At 27.5% G+C, this 22,629-nt stretch overlaps 1 protein-coding gene across 4 annotated transcripts in view; it reads left to right on the top strand.

Annotated features, from left to right (window-relative positions):
* The window catches only part of LOC111676447 (tyrosine-protein phosphatase 99A-like), a 69,553-nt gene that overhangs the window by 16,770 nt on the left and 30,154 nt on the right, over positions 1-22,629 (top strand). For all 4 annotated transcript variants that reach the window (XM_046950728.1, XM_046950727.1, XM_046950726.1 and 1 more), the window contains exons 3-4: positions 18,842-19,039; positions 22,106-22,386. In XM_046950728.1, coding sequence (XP_046806684.1) covers positions 18,842-19,039; positions 22,106-22,386 — 479 coding nt within the window. The remainder of the gene's footprint in view (positions 1-18,841; positions 19,040-22,105; positions 22,387-22,629) is intronic.

Genomic DNA, 22,629 nt, shown 5'->3' on the forward strand with positions numbered 1-22,629 from the left:
CTATTGACTATTCTATAGACTAGTCTATTGACTATTCTATAGACTAGTCTATTGACTATTCTATAGACTAGTCTATTGACTATTCTATAGACTAGTCTATTGACTATTAGAATAGTCTACTGTCTACCCTATAGACCAGTCTATTCTATAAACTAGTCTACTGACTATTCTATAGACTAATCTACTGACTATTCTAAAGACTTGTCTGTTATCTATTCTATAGTCTTGTCAATTTACAATTTTACAATTCAAAGTCTTTAAAGTAGCTTATTAACTACAGCTTTCAGTAATCTATTAGCCTATTAACTAGTCTATTGTTTAGACTATTCTATTAAAATATATATTGACTAGTCAATTGGACCGGTGTATATACGAATCTATTGACTTCTTGTGTCTACTATTCCATTGACTAGTATATGCACTAATCACTAATATATAAAGAACGCTATTGACTAGTCTACTGATTGAACTATTAGCCAATTTATTACCCTATGGTCTAGACTATTTACAAAACTATTCTGAAAACTAGCCAATGTCGATAAATGTATGGAAAAATGCTATAGTATAGTATTTCTCAACCTTGTCCTGTTCCTAATTTTCTTCAATAATTGAAATGATGAAGCAGGAGTATTTAGTCATATTTGGAGAAAAACGTGCCTATAATCAATTAATTAATTTTTTTATTTTTAAGCCAGAAAATATTTTATAATAAATTTTTTTATTAAACAAACATTACATACAAATTGTATATTTATAAGCACAAAATGATGGAAAAATTTTGCCTAGACATGCAAAACGTGTTAAAGTTGTAATGAAAAGAGCATTAGCCAGACAGTTATGGTTAAAGGACTTGGTGGCGGTGTCTTTAACCCTTTCTAGGAGAAAACGATTGTTTAAAGAAAAGAACATTAATAACAACAATAAAAACAGACTGTAAGGGTAATGGCGGCACTTAAGAGAAATAACTTAAGAGAAAGACAGGTTTGATATTTCCTTGAAGGACACAAGAAAAACCTTAACAGCCTTTGAAAAGAAGATAAAGCGAAAAATATTAATATAAAAAAGTATTATATTAATATTGTATTCCGTGGTGTTTTTATATAATATATAAATAACATTTATAAAAAATTATTAATTACAAATTTTCTTGAAAATACTAAAATATTGTTAAATTTACAACAAATGTTATTTTGTTCAAAAACTTAAAAATTAACATTAAAGTCCAAAAATAGTACAACTAGCAAACAAAGCAAAATTGTTATATCATAAAAAACATAAAACAAACACTCAAAAGGACTATAGCTAAAGGCATTTCATAACCAATCCCTCCAATTCTTTTATCTAAACTTCAAAATAACTTTTGTTTAACCTTATACCTAATGAATACCCCTACCTATCTACCTACCCCTAAAACAAAACAACAAGATAAACATTTCGAAACAGTAGTTGTTGAAGTAACAGTTTTAGCACCACTTTTACTCGTGCGTATGTAATTTAAACCTGTGTCATTTGCAGTTGTGGCCAACCAAACAGAATTTAGTTTTGTGGTTTATTAGACTTAAAACTCATACATGCATATGTATTTACAATTTGTATTGTTGTTTTTGTTGCTGATATTAAATATACACCAACAAAATAAAATGTCTCAAAAAAAAAAAAAAACAACAACAACAACACCACCCTCATGTTTGAAAAACATTTATTTTATTGTTCAAATATCTTATGCTGTTCTTGTTGTTGCTGTTTGTTGTTCATTTCAATTCAGTAGCTAACGACCAACGAACGATAAAGTCTCAACTCTCAAGTGTGTATTAAAATCTTTAGACATCCTTTAAGTTCGGCAGAGGAGTTTTGTTGTGGTTTTACACACTTGTGGTCTTGGGTCTTGATAGTTTTGTTGTGATTGTGTGTTTGCATGTAAATGATTTATTTTTATAGTGATTTTCTTAGGTATGAGTGTGAGGTGTGTGTGTGATTTGACGATTACAATAGGCAGGTGTATTTAAATAAATTTGTTTTATTTAAAATTAAATTTATTTAATTGACAAATAAACGAAAAGAACACGAATAAAATATTTAAATATACACATGTATATGTAAATATGTATTTGTCAAGAAACATTTAATAGACTAATTAATTGACTAAGTGAGTCTATAGACTAGTCCATAATAAATAGTGCAAAGGCCAGTCAATAGAGTTGTCTATAGTCCATAGACTAGTCGATAAATTATTTCACAGACTAGTTCATTGAATAGTCAAAAAACCTGTCTGTAGACTAGTCAATCGACTAGTCCGTAGCACAGTATATAAAACAGTAAATGGACTAGTGTATAAAATAGCCAGTAGACTAGTGTATAGAATAGTCAGTAAACTAATTTCCAGAATAGTCAATAAACTAGTCTATAAAATAGTTAATAGAGTATAGAATACTCAACGGACTAGTCTATAGAATAGTCAATAGACTAGTCTATAGAATAGTAAATAGACTAGTCTATAGAATAGTCAATGGACTAGTCTATAGAATAGTCAATAGACCAGTCTATAGAATAGTCAATGGACTAGTCCATAGAATAGTCAATGGACTAGTCCATAGAATAGTCAATGGACTAGTCCATAGAATAGTCAATTAACTAGTCTATAGAATAGTCAATAGACTAGTCTATAGAATAGGCAATAGACTAGTCTATAGAATAGTCAATGGACTAGTCTATAGAATAGTCAATAGACCAGTCTATAGAATAGTCAATGGACTAGTCCATAGAATAGTCAATGGACTAGTCCATAGAATAGTCAATGGACTAGTCCATAGAATAGTCAATGGACTAGTCCATAGAATAGTCAATGGACTAGTCCATAGAATAGTCAATGGACTAGTCCATAGAATAGTCAATGGACTAGTCCATAGAATAGTCAATGGACTAGTCTATAGAATAGTCAATGGACTAGTCTATAGAATAGTCAATAGACTAGTCTTTAAAATGGTAAATAGACTAGTCTATAAATAGTTAGAAGACTAGTCAATAGAATAGTCAATAGACAAGTCTATAGAATAGTCAATAGACTAGTCTTTAGAATAGTAAATAGACTAGTCTATAAAATAGTCATAGACTAGTCTATAGAATATTCAATAGACTAGTCTATAGAATATTCGATAGACTAGTCTATAGAATATTCAATAGACTAGTCTATAGAATATTCAATAGTCTATAGAATATTCAATAGACTAGTCTATAGAATATACAATAGACTCGTCTATAGAATAGTCAATGGACTAGTCTATAGAATAGTCAATGGACTAATCTATAGAATAGTAAATGACCTGAATAAACATTTTTCAAAAATTAACTCGAATCAACTGAATTACTAAATGCGAAAAATAGTAGCATACTATAAGGGGACAATTTAAGAATGAAAAATTTTTTTTCAATAATTCTTTGATCAACAAAAATCTTTAAACTAATCGAATTAAAAATCCATTTAATAATTGTTTTAGATATTTTATGAATAGAAAAAAGTAAATGGAATTTCAATAAATTGACATTGTTTATTAAAACCATTTAAATTAAAAGACTATTCCCAGCATTCCTTACATATTATCTTCTATAAGAAAAAACAAAAAGACAAACAATAAAAACATTAATTTAAATAACACGTTAGTAGCAAAAGGACAAAGACAGTAGCAACTAAAAAACAATTACCGATCAAAAGTCACATGCCAAGTTTTAATCCAGATGACTAGCAAAGAACCAGTCACCAGTGTTAAAAGAAAATTTGCAAACAGACCAAACAAGACAGCAGGACTAAATAAGGACTTGATTGTCTCTATGTCTGTATCTCTATATGAATTTCTATAAATATTCAAACAAGTCAAATTCCACTTCACTTAATATTTATACTTCAGGTAACAATAGATGAATTGTATAAAATATAAATAAAAGAATGGTCGTCTATTATCCATACCACACAAACAGGGCAGGCGGAGGGAGTAAGTTTTTCAAACGTTATATGAGCATATAGAAAAAAGTTGTTAGATATCTTAGTGGCAAAATGTTGTATGTTCATTTCATATTCTATTAATTCAATTCAATTGAATTTTATTCAATTGTATATATATATATTCTAAATACACAAGTACATAAAATTTATCTTTGCTATTATGTGTAGGTAGTGGTATATGTTGTCCAACCAGCAAGTAACGGAAAACTTGTATGGGAAACATAGAACGGAAACGCAAATTTATAGCATCAACAGGAAACTAGATCAGGAGAAACGACTGTTTTAACTATAATAAATCGTTTGGTTTTTTCCTATTCTCTGTTAAATGTTAAGAAAAGGACAATGCAATAATAAAAACATACACATTTACATTTTAGCTATATACATATATGTTTATGTATTTATAACATAAAATATAGACAAGACTAAAAATCAATTAAATTACAAATATTGTTTTGTAAAGAGTTGAAGAATAAAATAAAAGAAACGCCAAAGCAAAAACATAGACAATTAAGTAAAGCGAGTAAAGTATTGTAAGAATAGTACAACTTTGAATTTTTCTTACAGATTCCTGTAGGTTTAGATTACGTGGGGTGCTCGCTGATTTGCGAGTTCACTGGGAGGCCTTGTGACCCTTTGTGTTTCCCCTTACAATCGCCATACCATTATGCTGAGAGAATGACTTGAGGTCTCCGTGAAAACCAGCCGGTATTTTTAATAAAACCGATCATGTTTATTAGTGACCTCTCTCTGAGACAGTCCAGATCATGGAAAACAGCTCTACTAAGATAGAGTAGTCTGTTCTCTTATAAGGCTGAATCCTGTAAGAACCTTACAAATTTTGAAACAATGATTTGTTAAATGATTTTCTAACAAAATTTTCAAAAGTTAAGTTAAATATAGTCAAGGCAACTAGCGTAACACTGATCCCCGTAAGAACCATACAAATTTTGAAATAATGACATCAGCAAACTGAAGAGAACAATTCTTGTTTTTGTTGAAATTTTATCTAACAAAATTTTCCAAAATATAGATTTCCATTAGATGAAAATATTACAAAAATTAGAGACAAGAATACCTTTCAAAAATTTTTTTTAAATTTATTTCCATATAAACGTTTGCAAAATTGTTTCAATAAATATTTGTCACATTTTTCACTTTTAAACAAAAAACAAAAAAGTAAAACAAATATTGTAATGAACTAACATCATTTTAATAACATTTAAATGAAACAAGCAAACCAAACTATTATAACTTTTATCATTTTATTTCATTTTCCTTTACTCTGGCTTCTCAAAACATTCATTCATTATCCCAACCATGAACCATTCATTCATTCATCCAGTCAACCATCTATAATGAACTTTATTATTACGAGTCGTCTGACTATCTTCCATCTATATATTAAATCAACTGCAATTCTATTGAAATGCAGAGTATAAAATAAAATTAAAATAAAACAGCAACAAAATAATCATTTGAACAAAATAAAAAAAAAATAAAGAGAAAATTGTTAAAATAACAAAACATACGAATTAAATGACATTCTTGTAAAGGAATGATTAGTAACAGGCGGTTAAAAATGGAGGTGTTAATGTGAAAATTGTAAAACAATTAAATTTTGCTTAAAAATTGATTTTTAAAAAATGCCTAACTGTATGCTACACTTTTTTTAGCAATGAGTTTTTGGAAATAATTTGAGATATAACAAATTTGGAATGACATACAAAGGAAGTATTATTTGGATATTTCATTTTCCTATTACAAAAAGTTTAAACTTTGTTTTTATCAAGCTTTATGTTAGGCAAGACTTTTTATTTTTTTATAAATGCCTTAATGTATGCTGAAAATTTTTAACTAAATATTTTAATACTTATTTTAGAAAGTAAAGGTTTTTTAATCAAATAAAAATGACAATTATTTGGAAAATTTCAATACATTTTAAGAAAAATCACAATAGTTACCTTTTGAAAATAGTTTTCTTTTTAAACAGCCTCATGTTATGCTACGTTATATTTGCAAAAGTGAATTTTGAATTAAAAAACACTTAATAAAGTTTACACTCTTTAACTTATATAGTTTTAGCTGTGGTAGGGTTAATAGTTTTGGGTGCTAAAATGCCACCTAATCAGTAACAGTTTTCTCGACAACCCCCCCCCTCCTTGCAACAACAAAATTATTATTGTACAATCGCTAACGTTTCCTATTTCTCTATCTCTTTCTCTCCCCTAATTTAAAAAATTCATATTATTTTTGTCAAATATTTCTTATCTAATGGTATTTGTAAAAATATTAGTAAAATCACAGTATACACAGTTCATTTATATATGAATTTTCAATCATTGCACATTCATATTTTCAAGCTTTAAATTATTTTCCCCAAAAAAAAAGTAACGTTTTTATTTTTTTGCTATTTAGAACTAAGTCAAACCACAACGTACAGAAAAGTAGTTAGAGAAAAGAAACCCTTTTAATTTGATTGGAATATTAATGAAGTTGAAGTTTGTTGTAACTTACGTTATGGCAAATACTCCAGTAGATGAGTTTTCACTGAAATAGAAGAATACTCAAGCAGAAATGTTATTAAAAGTAACAAAAGATGTTAAAGGATGAGAGAATAGTATGAAATAACAAAACAACTGTTTTTTTTAAGTTTGTGCATTTCATAAATACCTTTCAGGATAATTAAGTAAGTCCATAAGTTATGAAAAAATAAAACTACACTTCAATAATATGCAAGTATGTTATTTTATTTGAAAAAAAAGTTAAGTCTGATGTTTTTTGCTATAATTTGCTTTTAATGCAACATTTTAATTAGATATAAAGATATGAATTTCGTACATTATTAAGAAAGGAATTAATAACAATAAAGATTGCTGATTTGGAAAAAGAGTTGTAAAAGAAAACATATGAGTAAGTTGCTGCCATAATCATGATTATAATTTTAATTTTGTATAAATGAATGAATAATCATTACTATTCAATTACATAAAGTTAATTAAAAAAACAAAAAAGAAAACCTTGTTTTATTTGTCATTTGTTTGAAGCCTTAAATTATGCTTTACTTTTTTAATATACAAATATTTGTTAAACAGGCTCATGGACTATTCTTGAGATTTTTTTTCTCGTTTGATTTCTATAATTAATAAAATGCCAGAAATCGACTTATATTGAAGCTTTACTTCTTACACGTATTGTTTGTATTTATAACATATTTTTTAAAATAAGTTCTTGGAATATTCTGGAGATTTTTTGTAAAACGATTTAATTTCAATTTTATTTTTTTAAGAAATATTTAGTGAAAGGATTGGTAATTATAACTATAACGCCTTCAATTATGCTTTAAATTTTCCATTTATAGTTTGTAAATTCTACACATTTTTTAAACAAGCTCTTGGAATATTCTGAAGATTTTTTTGGAAACAATTTTTTTTAAATAGAGATTAAAATCCTTGGCAATTATTAATGCCTATAACTATGCTTTTAATTTTCTACTGATAGTTTGTAAATATTACAAATTTTTTAAATAAATTCTTGGAATATTCTCGAGATTTTTAGTAAAACAATTTGTTAGTTTTCTTTAGAAATATTTAGTAAAAGGCTTGGCAATTATTAACTTGAACGCCTTAAACTATGCTTTATATTTTCCATTAGTAGTTTGTTAAGCAAGTTCTTGGAATAATCTATTGTAGAAAGATTTTTTTAAGTTTTCTTGAATATGCAATGAAATGCTGCATAATTTGACTTTTTTGCTAAAACATCTTTTGGAAACTATTACTTACTAACATTATTATGAGCTCCAAATCCATATTGGTTCCGGTTGTATTATAAAATAATTTATTTATTTGTAACCATAATCAAAAAAGGTTTGTTTGTTTCTGTGTAACATGTGCCAAATTATCTACAATATTTTAATCTTTAGCTTGATTTTAAGATTTACATTGACGGACGAAGGATAGACAGACGGATGAACGGACTTAATTTCTAAATATTCTAAATATCAGTATAAATGTATAATACTCTACCCCACTTTACTGGTGTAAAGTAAATAAGTGTATGTTTAAGTACTATTTTAAAAGCCTTGAAGTATGCTACAACTTTTTAATTAAAAATAGAAAACGAGTTTTTGGAATATTCTTGAATATTTGTATTTCTATTTTTAAACTTAAATCATACTTAAACAACATTCAAATCTAAAGCTTAAGGCATCCATTTTAGGAGATAATTTTCAAACATTATTTCTACACAATTTTTTCAATTAAAATTTTGTAATAGAATGTAATTTCTTCTTGTTGCAAAAATATTCAAACAATTTCATTAACAAAATATTAACATAAGGGAAAATTTCTAACGGAATAGTTAAAACCAAAAATAACAAAAATGATGCATGGATGATAATCATTAAGGAATAAGTACATTAAGACAAAAGCACTTACTAAAACAACAACAACAACTACACAAGCAAAAACTATATACATATAAGAATATGATGATAAATTTTAATTTAACACGCTGGGTATTATAACTACATATGGTAAATTTACTAAACAAATACATGTGTACTAACTATAAGTAGCAAACGTGTTCGAGCAAGTGCAAGGTGTAATATTATTTCATTTTTTTTTCATTCCTTTAAGAAAATTTATAGACAGACACCTTATAGTAGTATTAGTAAAGTGTAGTTGAAGCTGAAGACTTCCTGAAACGTGACATTGAAACAATTTCATTAATATGATGAGTTTTTGTTGCAATTTTACAAGTGCATCCTTATAAATCTAGTGACATGGCTAACACTAATATATAACAACAACCATAGCAGCAGCAACTACTGCTACTACTACTGTTACTTATTTACAACTCCCTAAATGAGTGTGGTTGTGGGCGTTGTGTTGTGTTGTACTCTCAAGTTACTAACAATGACAATAAAGTTGAAGTAGTGGATGAGAATAACGATGAAGTTGATGAGTATGTCGATGACAATAAGTTTAAGAGTAGTGATATATGGGATAGTAGCTAAAGGTGAGAGGGGCTGGTTAGGGAAAATTACGTTGATTTCATTGTTGATGATACTGTAACTCATACTCTCATGTATTCACCACAATGTAGTTGAGTAGACGGCTCTTATCCTTGTTGTTTTATATTTATTTTTTTTTGCTTGCTACATTGTTGTAATCCTTAGTAGAGTGCTTAATGTTAAATTAAAGTTTCAGTCATTGTGTTCATACATCAATTTTAGTAACTATGGTTAAGGTTGGTGATATATTATACAGGCATATTGTGTTAAGTTGAAAACTTGCGTAGACAGAGTAGTCTTACGAGAATTTCTAGAAAATTAGTATAGAAATTATTGTAATAGACGAAAAGTTAAAAAAAGAGTCCAATCGTTTCAATGTGTATTAAGAACATGATTAGTTTTAAGATTAAAACCTAATCTAATTAAAAAATACTTTTTTTTAAAATATAAAAATATTGCATATTAAAAATTCGGGAATATTCTTAGAATTCGCATTTTTCAGTTAAAAACTGTAGTGTACTTTAAGGCTTTAACAAAAAATACAATAATAGATGATAATTCTATAATTTATGACTATTATTAGTTAAAATTAAACCTTTAGTCCTAATTAAACCTGTTACAATTGTAACTTTTTAGATAAAGCCGAGAGAACTTTAAAAAAAAATTAGAAAAATATTTAGTGAATTATAATCAAATTTAATTTTAACCAATATTAACCCTTAATGGCTTTAGAGTCAAAAGAAATCATTAAAAAATTATAGAAACTTTGATTATAATATTTTCGGGAATATTCTCAGAATTCTTTTATTTATTAAAATTAAAAACTGTAGTATACTTTGTGGCTTGAAAAATTAATTTAAATTAAAATTAACCCTTAAGTGATTTTTAACATAGGAGTCAAACTTTTGCCAATTATTAATTGTTAATTTTAGAAAAATATTTCAAAAACCCGATTCAGGGAGAAGGATTGAAGGAGGGCTTGGCGAAATAAGAGAAATGAAATATCTGTTTTCAATAGGCTTCAATTATATTCCTAATTTCTTCAAATTACTTTGAAAACTGCGACCCGCGCGCGCACAAAACCTGGCTGGACACACACATACAGACGGACATTAATGTGGATGAAGGACCAATATTTTTGGATGGTACAAACACATAATACTATATAGGGTTTAAAAAGGTGTCAAAAGTTGACAAACAAAAAGTTTTTATACAAAATATTAAATGATCATGTGATTTAAATATAATTATTTTTTTTTAATTAATCATTCTCACCACAGGATATCAAATGGGATAAAATTTTTCAAAATATCTAAAAAAACTAAAATTCTAAACTAAGATTTTTTCATTTATTTAGAATTTATATTTGATATTAGAGTAACAATGAAATTGGAAAAAGTTCTACATCCCCTGTAATACTTAGTCACAGTATTGACTGATTACAGTAAGTAATGCAATTTTTCACCTTGTCAAGTCAACAAACTTTTCAAGGAAAAGGAAGAAGAAAAAACTTTCGCATAAAACGCAACAGAAAAAAATTGAAAACCTTTTCCTTACCTGGTAGTAACAACAAATACATTAACAATATTATATCAGCAGCAACAATGAATGACAGGATGTGAAAAACCTAGACTAAGAACTAGCAGGAATAGAATGTAAAGAAATTTTGTTGTTATCAGGATGTTAAACAGGTCTGATGAATACAGGTGTGTTAGAGTGCAAACGAAATTGTGTTTTTTTTGTCCTTTTGGTGTAAAACATTTCGTCACTTGGGCACACATGAATGGTATGAAAAAATAAAATAAGAAAAAAAAAACAAATGTTAAGCTTAAACAGACCTAAATTACAACAAAAACAACATATCAACACCTACAACAAGTAACAAAGAAATAAACAATACAAGAGCATGAGTTATATTTATGTTAAAGTAGTAGTAGTTGTAAAGTAACGCGCACACGTAACACTGATCTTAGATAAACGTTTAAGGAAACGGATATGCACGCACACCAACAAGCTGATACTGGTAACTAACACAAACAAAAATAAAACGACTTCTTAACACATTTACACTTGCACACACGCAAAACAACATACGTTTGTTTCTCGTTGTTGTATAAAAACATTACTACTATAGCAGCAGCAGCAACAACAGCAACTCATATATCAAGTAATTTAAGCTCTTTTGTTGTTGGCGTCATCATTTTCAAAGGAAAACACCATTTATCCTACACATTTTCAAGCTTTTATGAATGTATTTTTTTTTCTTAGCATATGTTTGTATAACTTTACGTCTAGCACTTCTATTGTTATCTGTCTGTTTCGTAGCCCCTTCCTTCTACTGCCTGTCTTTATGTCTGTCTGTCTGTCTGTCTGTCTGTCTACCTTTCTGATTGTTTGGCATCAGACTAAAGTTGTGTTTACAGAACAACGATAAGCATAGCCCAAGACAAATTAGTGCTAAACATAGAATTCTGAAATGTTTATGCAAAATGTTGTAAGTATAATGGCAAAGAAAATAAATTAAAGAGCAAAATAAAAACATTTCATTAGACATACAAAGAATTAAATGTTTGTATAAGAAAGGAATTAAAAAACAGTTTTTTGTTGTTGAAAACAATATTATTGTATAATCGTAATAACAAATGATTATACTTGTATTTAACTACTTTACCATATCACAGTTTAGCATTATTTGTGGAAAAAATAATAAGAATAAAAAATGGACTTTTAATTGCTAAAGTACAATATTAACATACTTGATGTCAATAAATTTTTCGAATAGAAACAGTCTGCAGAAATACATAAATATAAAGGAAAAATGGACTTTTCTATGCCTATGGTCTAGTCTTTAGACTAGTGTACAGACCTTATCGTATATCGGGATTTATTAAACGAATCGTAAGCAAAATTTATTTAACTGAATATAAGAGTCTATTTTACTTATGTTAATGTTATTAAATGATTTATCTAAATATACATTCATTCGTATTCTGTCATATAATTCTCACTCAGTTAAGAATTAGGTTTTCTATAGTTGAAACGAAAAGTTAATTAAAAGTCGACTTTTCGATTTTTTGCATTTTATGCAAAGTCGATCTTTCAACTTTTTTCATTTACATAGTTAAAAAGTCGACTTTTTTACTTTCGACTATTTTTTTACTTTTTTCGAGTTTTTCCGACTATTATAGACTTTGTGACATTTTCTTCCACTTTTTTACAATTTTCGACTATTTTTGACTTTTTTCTACTATTTTTCCGACTTTTATTTACAAAGTCGACTTTTGGACTTTTTTCATAGACGATAGTCGAGTTATTGACCTTTTTGGAACAAAATAGTTGACTTTTCGACTTTTTTAAGTATTTTGTACTTAACCGAAGCGTACTTGAATCAGGTATTTTGTAGTCTATAAGTAATTCTATTAGCTAGTTATAAAACTAGTCTATTGATTAGTATATAAATTACCCTATAGTCCAGTCTATGGTATAGTCTATAGACCAGTCTATCCAATGAACTTGTGAACTTAGTGTATTGACTTGATTATGTCCTAGACTATGGACTAGTGTGTGGAATAATTTATGTTCTAGTCTCAGGTTCAGTCTATGGACTAGTCTATTATCTGGTCAATTAAAAAGTCTATACACTAATCTATGGACTACGGACTAGACTACAGACTAGATAATGGATTAGACTATGGACTAGACTACGGGCTAGACTAAGGACTAGACTACGGACTAAACTATGTACTTGTCTATGAACTGTAATAGACTATGGACTATTATATAGACTGGACTGTTCAATGGAGAGTCTGTTATCCAATCTATTAACAAGTGTTATGGGTTGGCCTTTGGTAAAGTCTATGGACTAGACAGGAGAATATTTTCTATTCTAAGGACTAGTTTGATTCATTGAAGCGTTTAGTTTATTGTCTAGTTTTTTTTGCCATTGAGGGGTCTTTCCACTAACTCTGTGTGATTGATTCGCTGCTTTGAACTCAACGAAATCAAACGAACTTCATAAGAGTTTCTATTAGTAAAATAAAAAGTAAATGAAATAAAAAAAATCATAGAAAAACATAATCCTTTAATAACTTAAACTAAAAATTTTAAGTAAAAATCAGTTTTTAAACATTTTAAACTATTAAAAGAAATTAAATTTATTTAAAAATAGTTTAAAACAAAAACATCAATATACATTTAAAGACTTAAATTTAAGCCCTCCTAATACTTATCAATTGATTGTCCCTTAAAGTATGCTTAAGTTTTAAATAAATTATAAATTTTATATAATAATGTAAGAACAAGTTTAAAGATATTTGTGTCTTAGTAACACCCCTGGCATTTTAGTACAATAAAATAAAATAATGTATCTTAATCAAATGCTAAAAAAGGACAATTAAAGCAAATCCTTAAGTCTACCTTAAAATGACATTTAATGCGTTTGATATTTAAAATAAAATAACTGACAAATTTACCTTTATGTTTAAAAAAAATAAAAGAATTAAAAATTTTGAAAAGACTCATATTAATTTAAGGATTTTTCAAATGAAATAACAACAGGATATTTTTATACCCACACTCTGCACAAAAAACAAAAAGGTGCAAAAGTGTTAAGAAGTGTATAGGTATTTATTTAGGTATTCAAGTATGTGGGTGTATGTGTGTTAGAGGAGACTTAGCTAAATGGTTTATGTTTCTTAAACAGAGAAAAACTTTTAACCCTTGTCATGTCATTATAATTGTGTGACTGGCTTTTCTTCATTCATTCTACTGTAAAGTTGAGTAAGTTCTTTCTTAACTTTTTGTTGTTGTTGTTGAAACTGATGCTGACTGTTTGTCACACGACAAAAGAACAGTTCGAGACTAAAGGAGCGAGAGTTTTATACAAAAAACATATGCCTGACGTATTTGTTAAGTGAGTTTGAAACAAACAGTTCAACAACTTTTTCTCTATATTTTTGTTGTTTTTCTTTTATCCTTCACAATAATATGAATTGTTGTTGGAAATATTTGAAGCGTGTGTCAGTGATGCGAATGTAAGCTGTTTCTGAAGAACCAGAACAACAACAACAACATGAAAATGTAGAAGTATCATGTCATAATATTTTCCACTTGTACGTGCATAAATACATTCATACATATCTACATCGTTATTCATGTTGATAATATTTAAGTTCCTTTTTTTTCGTTGAACTTTTTGTCTTGTTGTAGTTGATTGTTGGTTTATTGTGTGTGTATGTGTGTGTGCGTGTGTCTGATATTTGTTTTTTGTTATTTTTATGGCATTTAAACAAGTATTTTACGTCAAATTTATTTAAATTTATATTAAAATGTCATTATTTTGAGTCTAATGTCTGTTAATTTTAAATGAGCATAGAAGGACAATAAAACAAAGTTTATAAAGTCTTTAATTTGTTAATCTTCATTTAATTTGTAAAAACATTTAAATGTTTTTCCTTTTTGTGTTAATGAAAGTTTTATTTCTTATTAAGTGAGTTAAAAGAGAAAATTTATTTGTTAATTTGTTAGAAAATTTAAAATAATAATTTTTTTTATCACATTTGGTTGGCTGTGTGTGTTTTATTATTCATAATATTCATCTCCCTTTAAATTAAGAGTAATTTATAAAATCTTCCTGAAAGTATGCTTCATGTTTGATGTATACAACAAGTTCTTAGAGAATTCGCGAAAATTGCAAAGTTTAACATTAAAAAAATATTTGTGCAGTAAAAAACAATTAAAAATTTATCATGTTTTGGTTCAATGGATTTCTTAACAAATTTTTTTTAAATCATAAAAAGTACGTATGGTAGGTAACAGTTTTTTTTAGCAATAAATAAGGAAATTAAACAAAGACTCTTAAAAGAAAGGGTCAATCGACGTAAAGCTTCTATATATTATTAATAAGACATTGTTGAAGTACTTCTATGTAATCAGAACGTTATGTAGTAGTCATACAAAAGATTATTAATAGATAAATGGTTACAAATGCGAGTCATTACCAATTAAAAATTTTATTTATACTTTTATTTCAAAACTCAATCATAATGTAAATGAAAATTACATTTAAAACAAATTTTCCATAGCTTGTTAAAAAAAAGTAATGAAGTGCAAAACCTATAAATATTTTTAATGGTAATTTTGAAAACAAAAAAAAAAGACTTAAATAAAATATTTACAAAGGAAAAAAATTATCATTTAATTTTACCATATAATTCATGCAATTCAAGAAAATAATACAATAAAACAAAAAAATATATATTTACATAAAATTTTTTGTCAACAAAAACAAAATGCAAAAATCTAGAACTTTGTTTATCTTCAAAAAAAAAAAAAAAACCAAATCTAAAATCTACTAAAGTAAAAGTTTTGGGCCTATTTGGAAGACAATACCGAACAATTTAAATTTTAAACAAAAACAAAACTGTTTATTGCTCATTGAAAATGTCCGGTACATAGTTTAAGAAAAAAAAATTCCCTACTCCATATCAAACCCTTATATCCCTTAATAGTTAACAACAAAAAAAAGGAGCATCATCAAACATTAAGGATTATTTTTCATTTAATGATAAAAAACATTTGACTTTCTTGACTTTTAAGTCTGTGGAGAGCAAGATATACATCCGTTTTGTTTGGTTTTTTTATGAACTAAATATCATTCAATTGTAAGGCCTTTTTTGGGGGGGCGAGGCAGTAAAGGGCAGTTTAAGAAGGTCTATGCAAATGTAATTTTCCAATACAAATATGAACAAAAGGAATATTTACACAACAGAGAAAAAAAACATAATATTTATAAATAAGGAAAATACTGAATTTGATATCCTTAACTACAGCTACATTTAAAACAATACATGCTTGCATAAACCGGATATAAGTGTGTGTGTATATAAATGGGCAAAAATGGATCACAATTCCTTTTCATTGTTATTTAAGAAACTTATTTTTTGTTGTTTTTAACCTTTTACTTTTTTTGTTTTACAAATGACAACACACCAAAAAATTATTCAGTATATTTTAAGAAATTTTTTAAGTATAAAACCATTTCCAAAGCTTTTATTTGTTTTGCTATCGTAAACCAAAATGGTTTAAACTTCGGAGAAATATTAATCGTTAAGCGTTTTGTAATTTCTTTTTAAGGGAAATCTAATTTTATTTTTCTTCCGAAATTAAAATTATAAACCAAACAAGCATGGTGGCATAAAACGATAAAAATTTATATTTGTAAATTTAATAAAGAGCTTAAAGCTTTACAGAATTTTACTAACAAAATTTAGCTTTACAAAAGTCTATCAAATTTAATAAATAGACTAATGGAAACTAAAAAGTCTTAAAACTTAAATAAAAGTCTTAACAAAAGCTTTAATCTTTCAAAGCATAAAGCTGCAATACAGTCTCAAAATTTTAATAAAAGCTTAGGCATTATCTTTAATCTTAGCAAAGCTTCAAAAGTCCAAAAACTTAAAATCGTAGGCAAAAGCTTCAAATTAAGCCAAGTTTAAAGCTGCAACCTCTAGGAGTATTACAGAAAAGCTTAATTACGCCAGCTTAATTTGGCATAATACTTTGTTTAGAAACGTTAAAAATCAGGCGAAATTATAAAGTTTAAAAGTAAATATAATGATTATAATTTTAAAGCTTAGCAAATTTTAAAACTTTTAACGAAAGCTTAAAGTTAGTCTATGTTATTAAAAAGTTTTACAAATCATAAAAAAATAAGCAAAAGCTTTTTAAGTTAAACATTTATCTATTGGAACAATTTAATTTCCTCTTAATGCTTATAATAAATAAATAATAAAACTTTGCTTACGAAGCAATACTTTATACTAACTTCCTTTAGTTTTTCCAACTAAATAACAAAAACCCACTGTAAATATATTTGATGTTTGCTTATCTGTTCCGACATTACAAAAGCTTTAATTTAAAGTTAGTTTTTTCTCTATAAATCTTCTATCATTTCTTATTTGTCTCTATCGGCAAATAGAAAAAAATCTAAACCTTTAAAAGTGGATTTATTTGTTCATTTAAAGTGCCTGAGGTTTCAACCTTTGTTATTTTACGTATTCTTATTTTTCCCTTCTTGTGATTCTTTTTTAATCCTTTTGTATGTCCTAGTGTCAATTTAAAGAGAAAGCTTAGAAGAAGAAAAAAAAACTAACACTCATATCCTTTCAATTTGTTTAGGAGGGGTTATTTGAAAACGTGTAGATGTCAAAAAATATGCAAACCTTAGAAAGGACTATAATACATTTATAGCTCAAACACTCACGCACATATACATATATTTGCTGATACATATAAACTACATACCTTCAAGGTTTAACACAGACATGACTTACTATCGCTCTGTTAAAGCTCGAACGAAATCAATTGATGTGTAAAACAAAAGAGCATTTGGAATTGTAATGGTTTTGAAGGTTAGGTCGATCGGTCGGCCAATACATACACAGTAATACAATTGTCTTAGGAAAATGTATATTTGTATGTATATTTATTTTTTATATGTAGTTGCATATTGTTTGTGCGGGCATTGTCTGAAGTAAGTGATTTTGTAATACTTAGTGTTAAGTCATAAGAAAGGTTGTAAAACAATACATACTTGTTGTTAAAGATTTTTATTTTTAGAACGTAATGAATATAAATTTAACATGCATAAACTATTGAGTGTTTACTTTTGTTGGTATTCTTTGTTTTAAGGATAATTGTTTAAAGAAATAGATTACACAATACATTTACATGACAAAAATAATAGATTTTTTGATATTTGATATTTAAATTAAAACCTGAAGTCCTGTATAAAATCTAGTGTATAGTCTTGTATATAACCTAGAATAGTCTATAGTCTATTATATAGTCTAGTCTACAGTCTACTCTATAGTTTATTCTATAGTCTAGTCTATAGTCTAGTCTATAGTCTAGTCTATAGTCTAGTCTATAGTCTAGTCTATAGTCTAGTCTATAGTCTAGTCTATAGTCTAGTCTATAGTCTAGTCTATAGTCTAGTCTATAGTCTAGTCTATAGTCTAGTCTATAGTCTAGTCTATAGTCTAGTCTATAGTCTAGTCTATAGTCTAGTCTATAGTCTAGTCTATAGTCTATTCTATAGTGTAGTCTATAGTCAAGTCTATTGTCTAGTCTATTGTCTAGTTTATTGTCTAGTCTATAGTCTAGAGTATAGTGTAGTCTATAGTCTAGTCTATTGGCTAGTTTATTGTCTAGTCTATAGTCTAGCCTATAGTGTAGTCTATAGTCTAGTCTATTGTCTAGTCTATTGGCTAGTTTATTGTCTAGCCTATTGTCTAGTCTATAGTCTAGTCTATTGTCTAGTCTATTGGCTAGTTTATTGTCTAGCCTATTGTCTAGTCTATAGTCTAGACTAGTTTACACTATAGACTGTATAGTCTAGTCTAAAGTCAAGTTTGTAGATTAGTGTGTAGTCTATACTCTAGTCTACAGTCTAATTTTGTACAATTATAATAACATCAAGAAATAATACTTTCAAACGTCTGCAATGAATTAATTTAAGCATAAAATCAACTTGTAAAATAGGTTTTCAATTCTTGAACATAAAAATTTCTATGAAATGCCAGACAAAGTCTGTAGACATTTTTCTTAAAAAAATTTCTATATTATTAACATCTTTATTGACAGTATAAAGGACGACACTAAGGAAGCAAACCAAGTGCATATTCCTTTAATTTCTAACGGCTCAACATTTGTTAAAAAAAAACTATAATTTGCTAAGGAAACCTTACAAAGAAAAATATAAATATATTTGTAATACAATATTCAAAATACTTATTTTTTGTCTACTTCTTTTTTCTCTCTACTTCTAGTGCCAAGTAAACCTCAAAATCTCACCGTATTAGATGTTACGGCAACAAGCATAACGATGTCTTGGCATCCACCTAAAAATCAAAATGGTGCAATTGCCGGTTATCATGTCTTTCATATACATGAAAATCAAACAGGCGTGGAAATTGTAAAACGTAATGCTGCAGATTCAGCCATAACATTTGAGCTGCCAAAATTAAGTAAGTACGAGTAGTTGTGGTAGTTAGATAGAACAAATCAAAAAACCAATAAACCAAATTTACATTAAGTAATATATAGTGGAGTTCAATTATAATTACCGAAAAAAAATTTATAAAAAAAAAATGCAAAATAAAAGTCAAACCAAATAATGGGAATTGTATTGAGCTTCTTTCTGTTCACTTTTTGACTTGTGATTTAATTATAATAATTAACTTTACGTGTGTTTTTGTTATTTTTCTTTTTGTTTTTTCTTTCGTTATTATTTTAATTTGTTGCCTTTAATATACTCAGCTGCCTGCCTCAGTGTACCGTCAGTTTGTTATGAAAATACAATACAATAGAGTATAATAATGTCATATTACATGTTTATATATAGACAGACAGACATACATACATACATACATATTTACATATAAATATAACATTATTTGTTGTTTTTGTTATAGTATAGATCAGAATGTTTAAGTAGTTTACAAACTGCCCCCCATTGCAACATAGTACAGCTTAAAGGACGGATACTGCCACAATAATACCGTTTATTTATAGTATGACAAGACAATCCTGGCGTATTTAATTTATATTTTAATTAAGGTGACCAGTTTTTAAAGTAAAACAGAAATAAATAAAATTTTAGTTTAATGACAGGAAAGTTACTAAAAAGATATCAGAAAATTTTTTTTAGGTTTATTCCTATTAAGAGTATTGACAGCCACCCTATCGTCCATTAATTGCTCGAAATGGCCATTGAGCAACAGTCAAAATTACATTATTACAATTTTCTTAAACTTGTTTAGTATTTATTTGCAATTTTTAAATTAAAGGTCAAAGGTTATTAATATTTGTTTTGACCTTTAACCTTTTATAGCTTGATAATTTTTATTTTATGAAACACATTTTAAATGTACAAATGTTATTCTCCTTATATAGTTGAAGGTCATTATTAAATAAATGCCACTTTCGACCATTGGTATTTATTATTCCACAAACTTGTTATTTATTGCCAAATGATTGTATTAAGTGAACTTATTAAATAAAGGCCAAATTTTGACATTCGAAAGCGAATGAAATTTCTAATAAATTTTTGTTAAAGTTTCGATCGATATCGAATGCCAAATTTGCCCCCAAATTATGAAATGTTTTCATTTATACCGACAGATTTTTTTGCTTGCAAGTAAAATTTTTAGACAAGATATTTAGAATTAAATGTGATTCATAAATTTCATGTGCTTTTATAAATTTTTAAGAAAACTTAAATTAAAAACTATAGTCCAGACTTCAGACCATAATCCAGACTATAGTTTAGAATATAACCACCGGTATAACTAATCCGGTATATAGTCAAGTTAACAGACTATTATTTTTATTAAAGGCTATAAATAGTCCAAACTATAGACTATAGTACATACTACATACTTTAGGCTATTGTCCGGACTATAGAGTATAGTCCATACACGAGTATAATCCAGAGAATAGAGTATAGTCCAGACTAAAGAGCATAGACCAGACTGTAGTGCATAGTCCATACTATAGAGTATAGTCCAAACTAAAGATTATAGTCCAAACTATGCAGTAAAGTCCAGACAATAGAATATAGTTTAAACTGTATAGTCATACTATAGACTATTGTCCAGGCAATTGTTCACACTATCGACTATTGTCCAGACTGTAGAATACAGTTTAAACTATAGCCCATATTATAGACTTTTTTCTTGACTATAAACTATGGTCCAGGCAATAGACTATTGTTCAGACTATCGACTATTGAGCAGACTGTAGACTACAGTTTAAACTATAGCCCTTATTGAAGACTTTTTTCTTGACTATAAACTAAAATCTATGGACTATAATATATACTTTAGTTTAAGGACTATTTGAAAATTATAGTCAGGACTATTCTACTTTAGTCTTCTAACTTAAGTCTGGATTATAAACTGTCCAGAGTATTTTTCTTTATAACTATAATCCTGACTATATTCCAAAATAATGACTTAAGTCCAGATTGCATAGGTCTTAAAAAAAGCTATTAAAAATATGAAGTTTAATATAAAAGTGGATTATATAACATTTTTTTTGGTCACCTCATCCCACCGTAGTATTGTTCATATTAAACACACTAATACATTAATACTTAAGCAAGTCAAGTCAACTGAACAATCAACTTATTCACACAAACACACACTAGCACACCAGTACTGTGTTCTTTTGGCCATTTTATCCTTTGACATTTCATTATGCTTATATTATCTGTTATTAATTTTGACCAAACCATTTTGCTGTCATTGGCCATTGTGGCCAATTGTTGTCAAACGGAAAAAGGGAACAAGGCAGCCAACGCATAAACGTTAAGAGAAATGCAGTAGGCGAGAGTCATATTAAAAACAAGGCTGTTAAAATGTTAAATATTTGCAACAATAACTACTAGTAACAACAACAGTAGTAAACACAAAAACAACTACGATTACTAGTACGTACGTACTACTACTACTACATATACTGATGTTTAACAACATTAAGCATTTATGTGAGAACATGAAAGGCTTTCAGTATTTCACACCACCAACACAAATGTTGTATTTTTCATTTTTTTTTTTTTTTTGTTTTTGTCTTAAATGGTTTTATAATTAAAAATCGCTTGTATGAAAAATATAAAACAAAACATATATTTATTGTTGTTATTTTTATTATTATGGTCACTCTGGAGGGGCCGAATGTTTTACAAAATTATTAAATATGAAAATTTAATGCAATTAAGGCTTTTAACTGATTAACGTCATATAACGTACATAATAAGGCTGCAGTGGATTTTTAACCAGAAAACAATACAAATATGTTGAATTAACGGCTTAAACAAGAATAATAACAATAACAAGACCAAAATATGTACAATAATTAATAACAAAAACTGCGTAAAGTTTTGTGGAAGCCAAACTCTTAAGAATTTTTTTTTTAATTTTATAAAAGTGGTTAACCCTTAAGAGGATTTTGTGTTGGGATTATATGAAATAAAAATTTTGTTACTATTAGTCGAGCTAATATTTGTTTCAATTTTATCTGCCTATTTCCAGAACCTTTTACTGAATACCGCATTAAAGTAAATGCTTTTACTACTAAAAACGAAGGAGAATCTTCAGATAAAATTATACAACGTACCGATGTAGCGGGACCAAGTGCACCGATTATTGTGAATTTAACATGTCATTCACAAGATTCGTTAACCATACGCTGGAAACGTCCTTTAGAATTTTATAATAATATTGATTTTTATATAATAAAAACAAAAATTATGGGTCAAGATGCTCATCGTGATATAAGGATAAATGCCTCGGCGAAGGAATTGGAAACAGCGGTAAGTTGAAGAGAACATTTATATAAATAAATTTTATTTAATGTTATTAATAATGTGGTCTGCCAGATCATAGTTTACTAACTAACTAACTAACTAACAAACTTACTAAACAACTAAGTAACTAACTCACTTACTAAGTAACTCACTTAATAACTAACTAACTATTTACCTATGTATGTATCTATCTATCTATCTATCTATCTATCTATCTATCTATCTATCTATCTATCTATCTATCTATCT

Source organism: Lucilia cuprina, chromosome 4 (genome assembly GCF_022045245.1).
Source record: "Lucilia cuprina isolate Lc7/37 chromosome 4, ASM2204524v1, whole genome shotgun sequence".
NCBI lineage: Eukaryota > Metazoa > Arthropoda > Insecta > Diptera > Calliphoridae > Lucilia > Lucilia cuprina.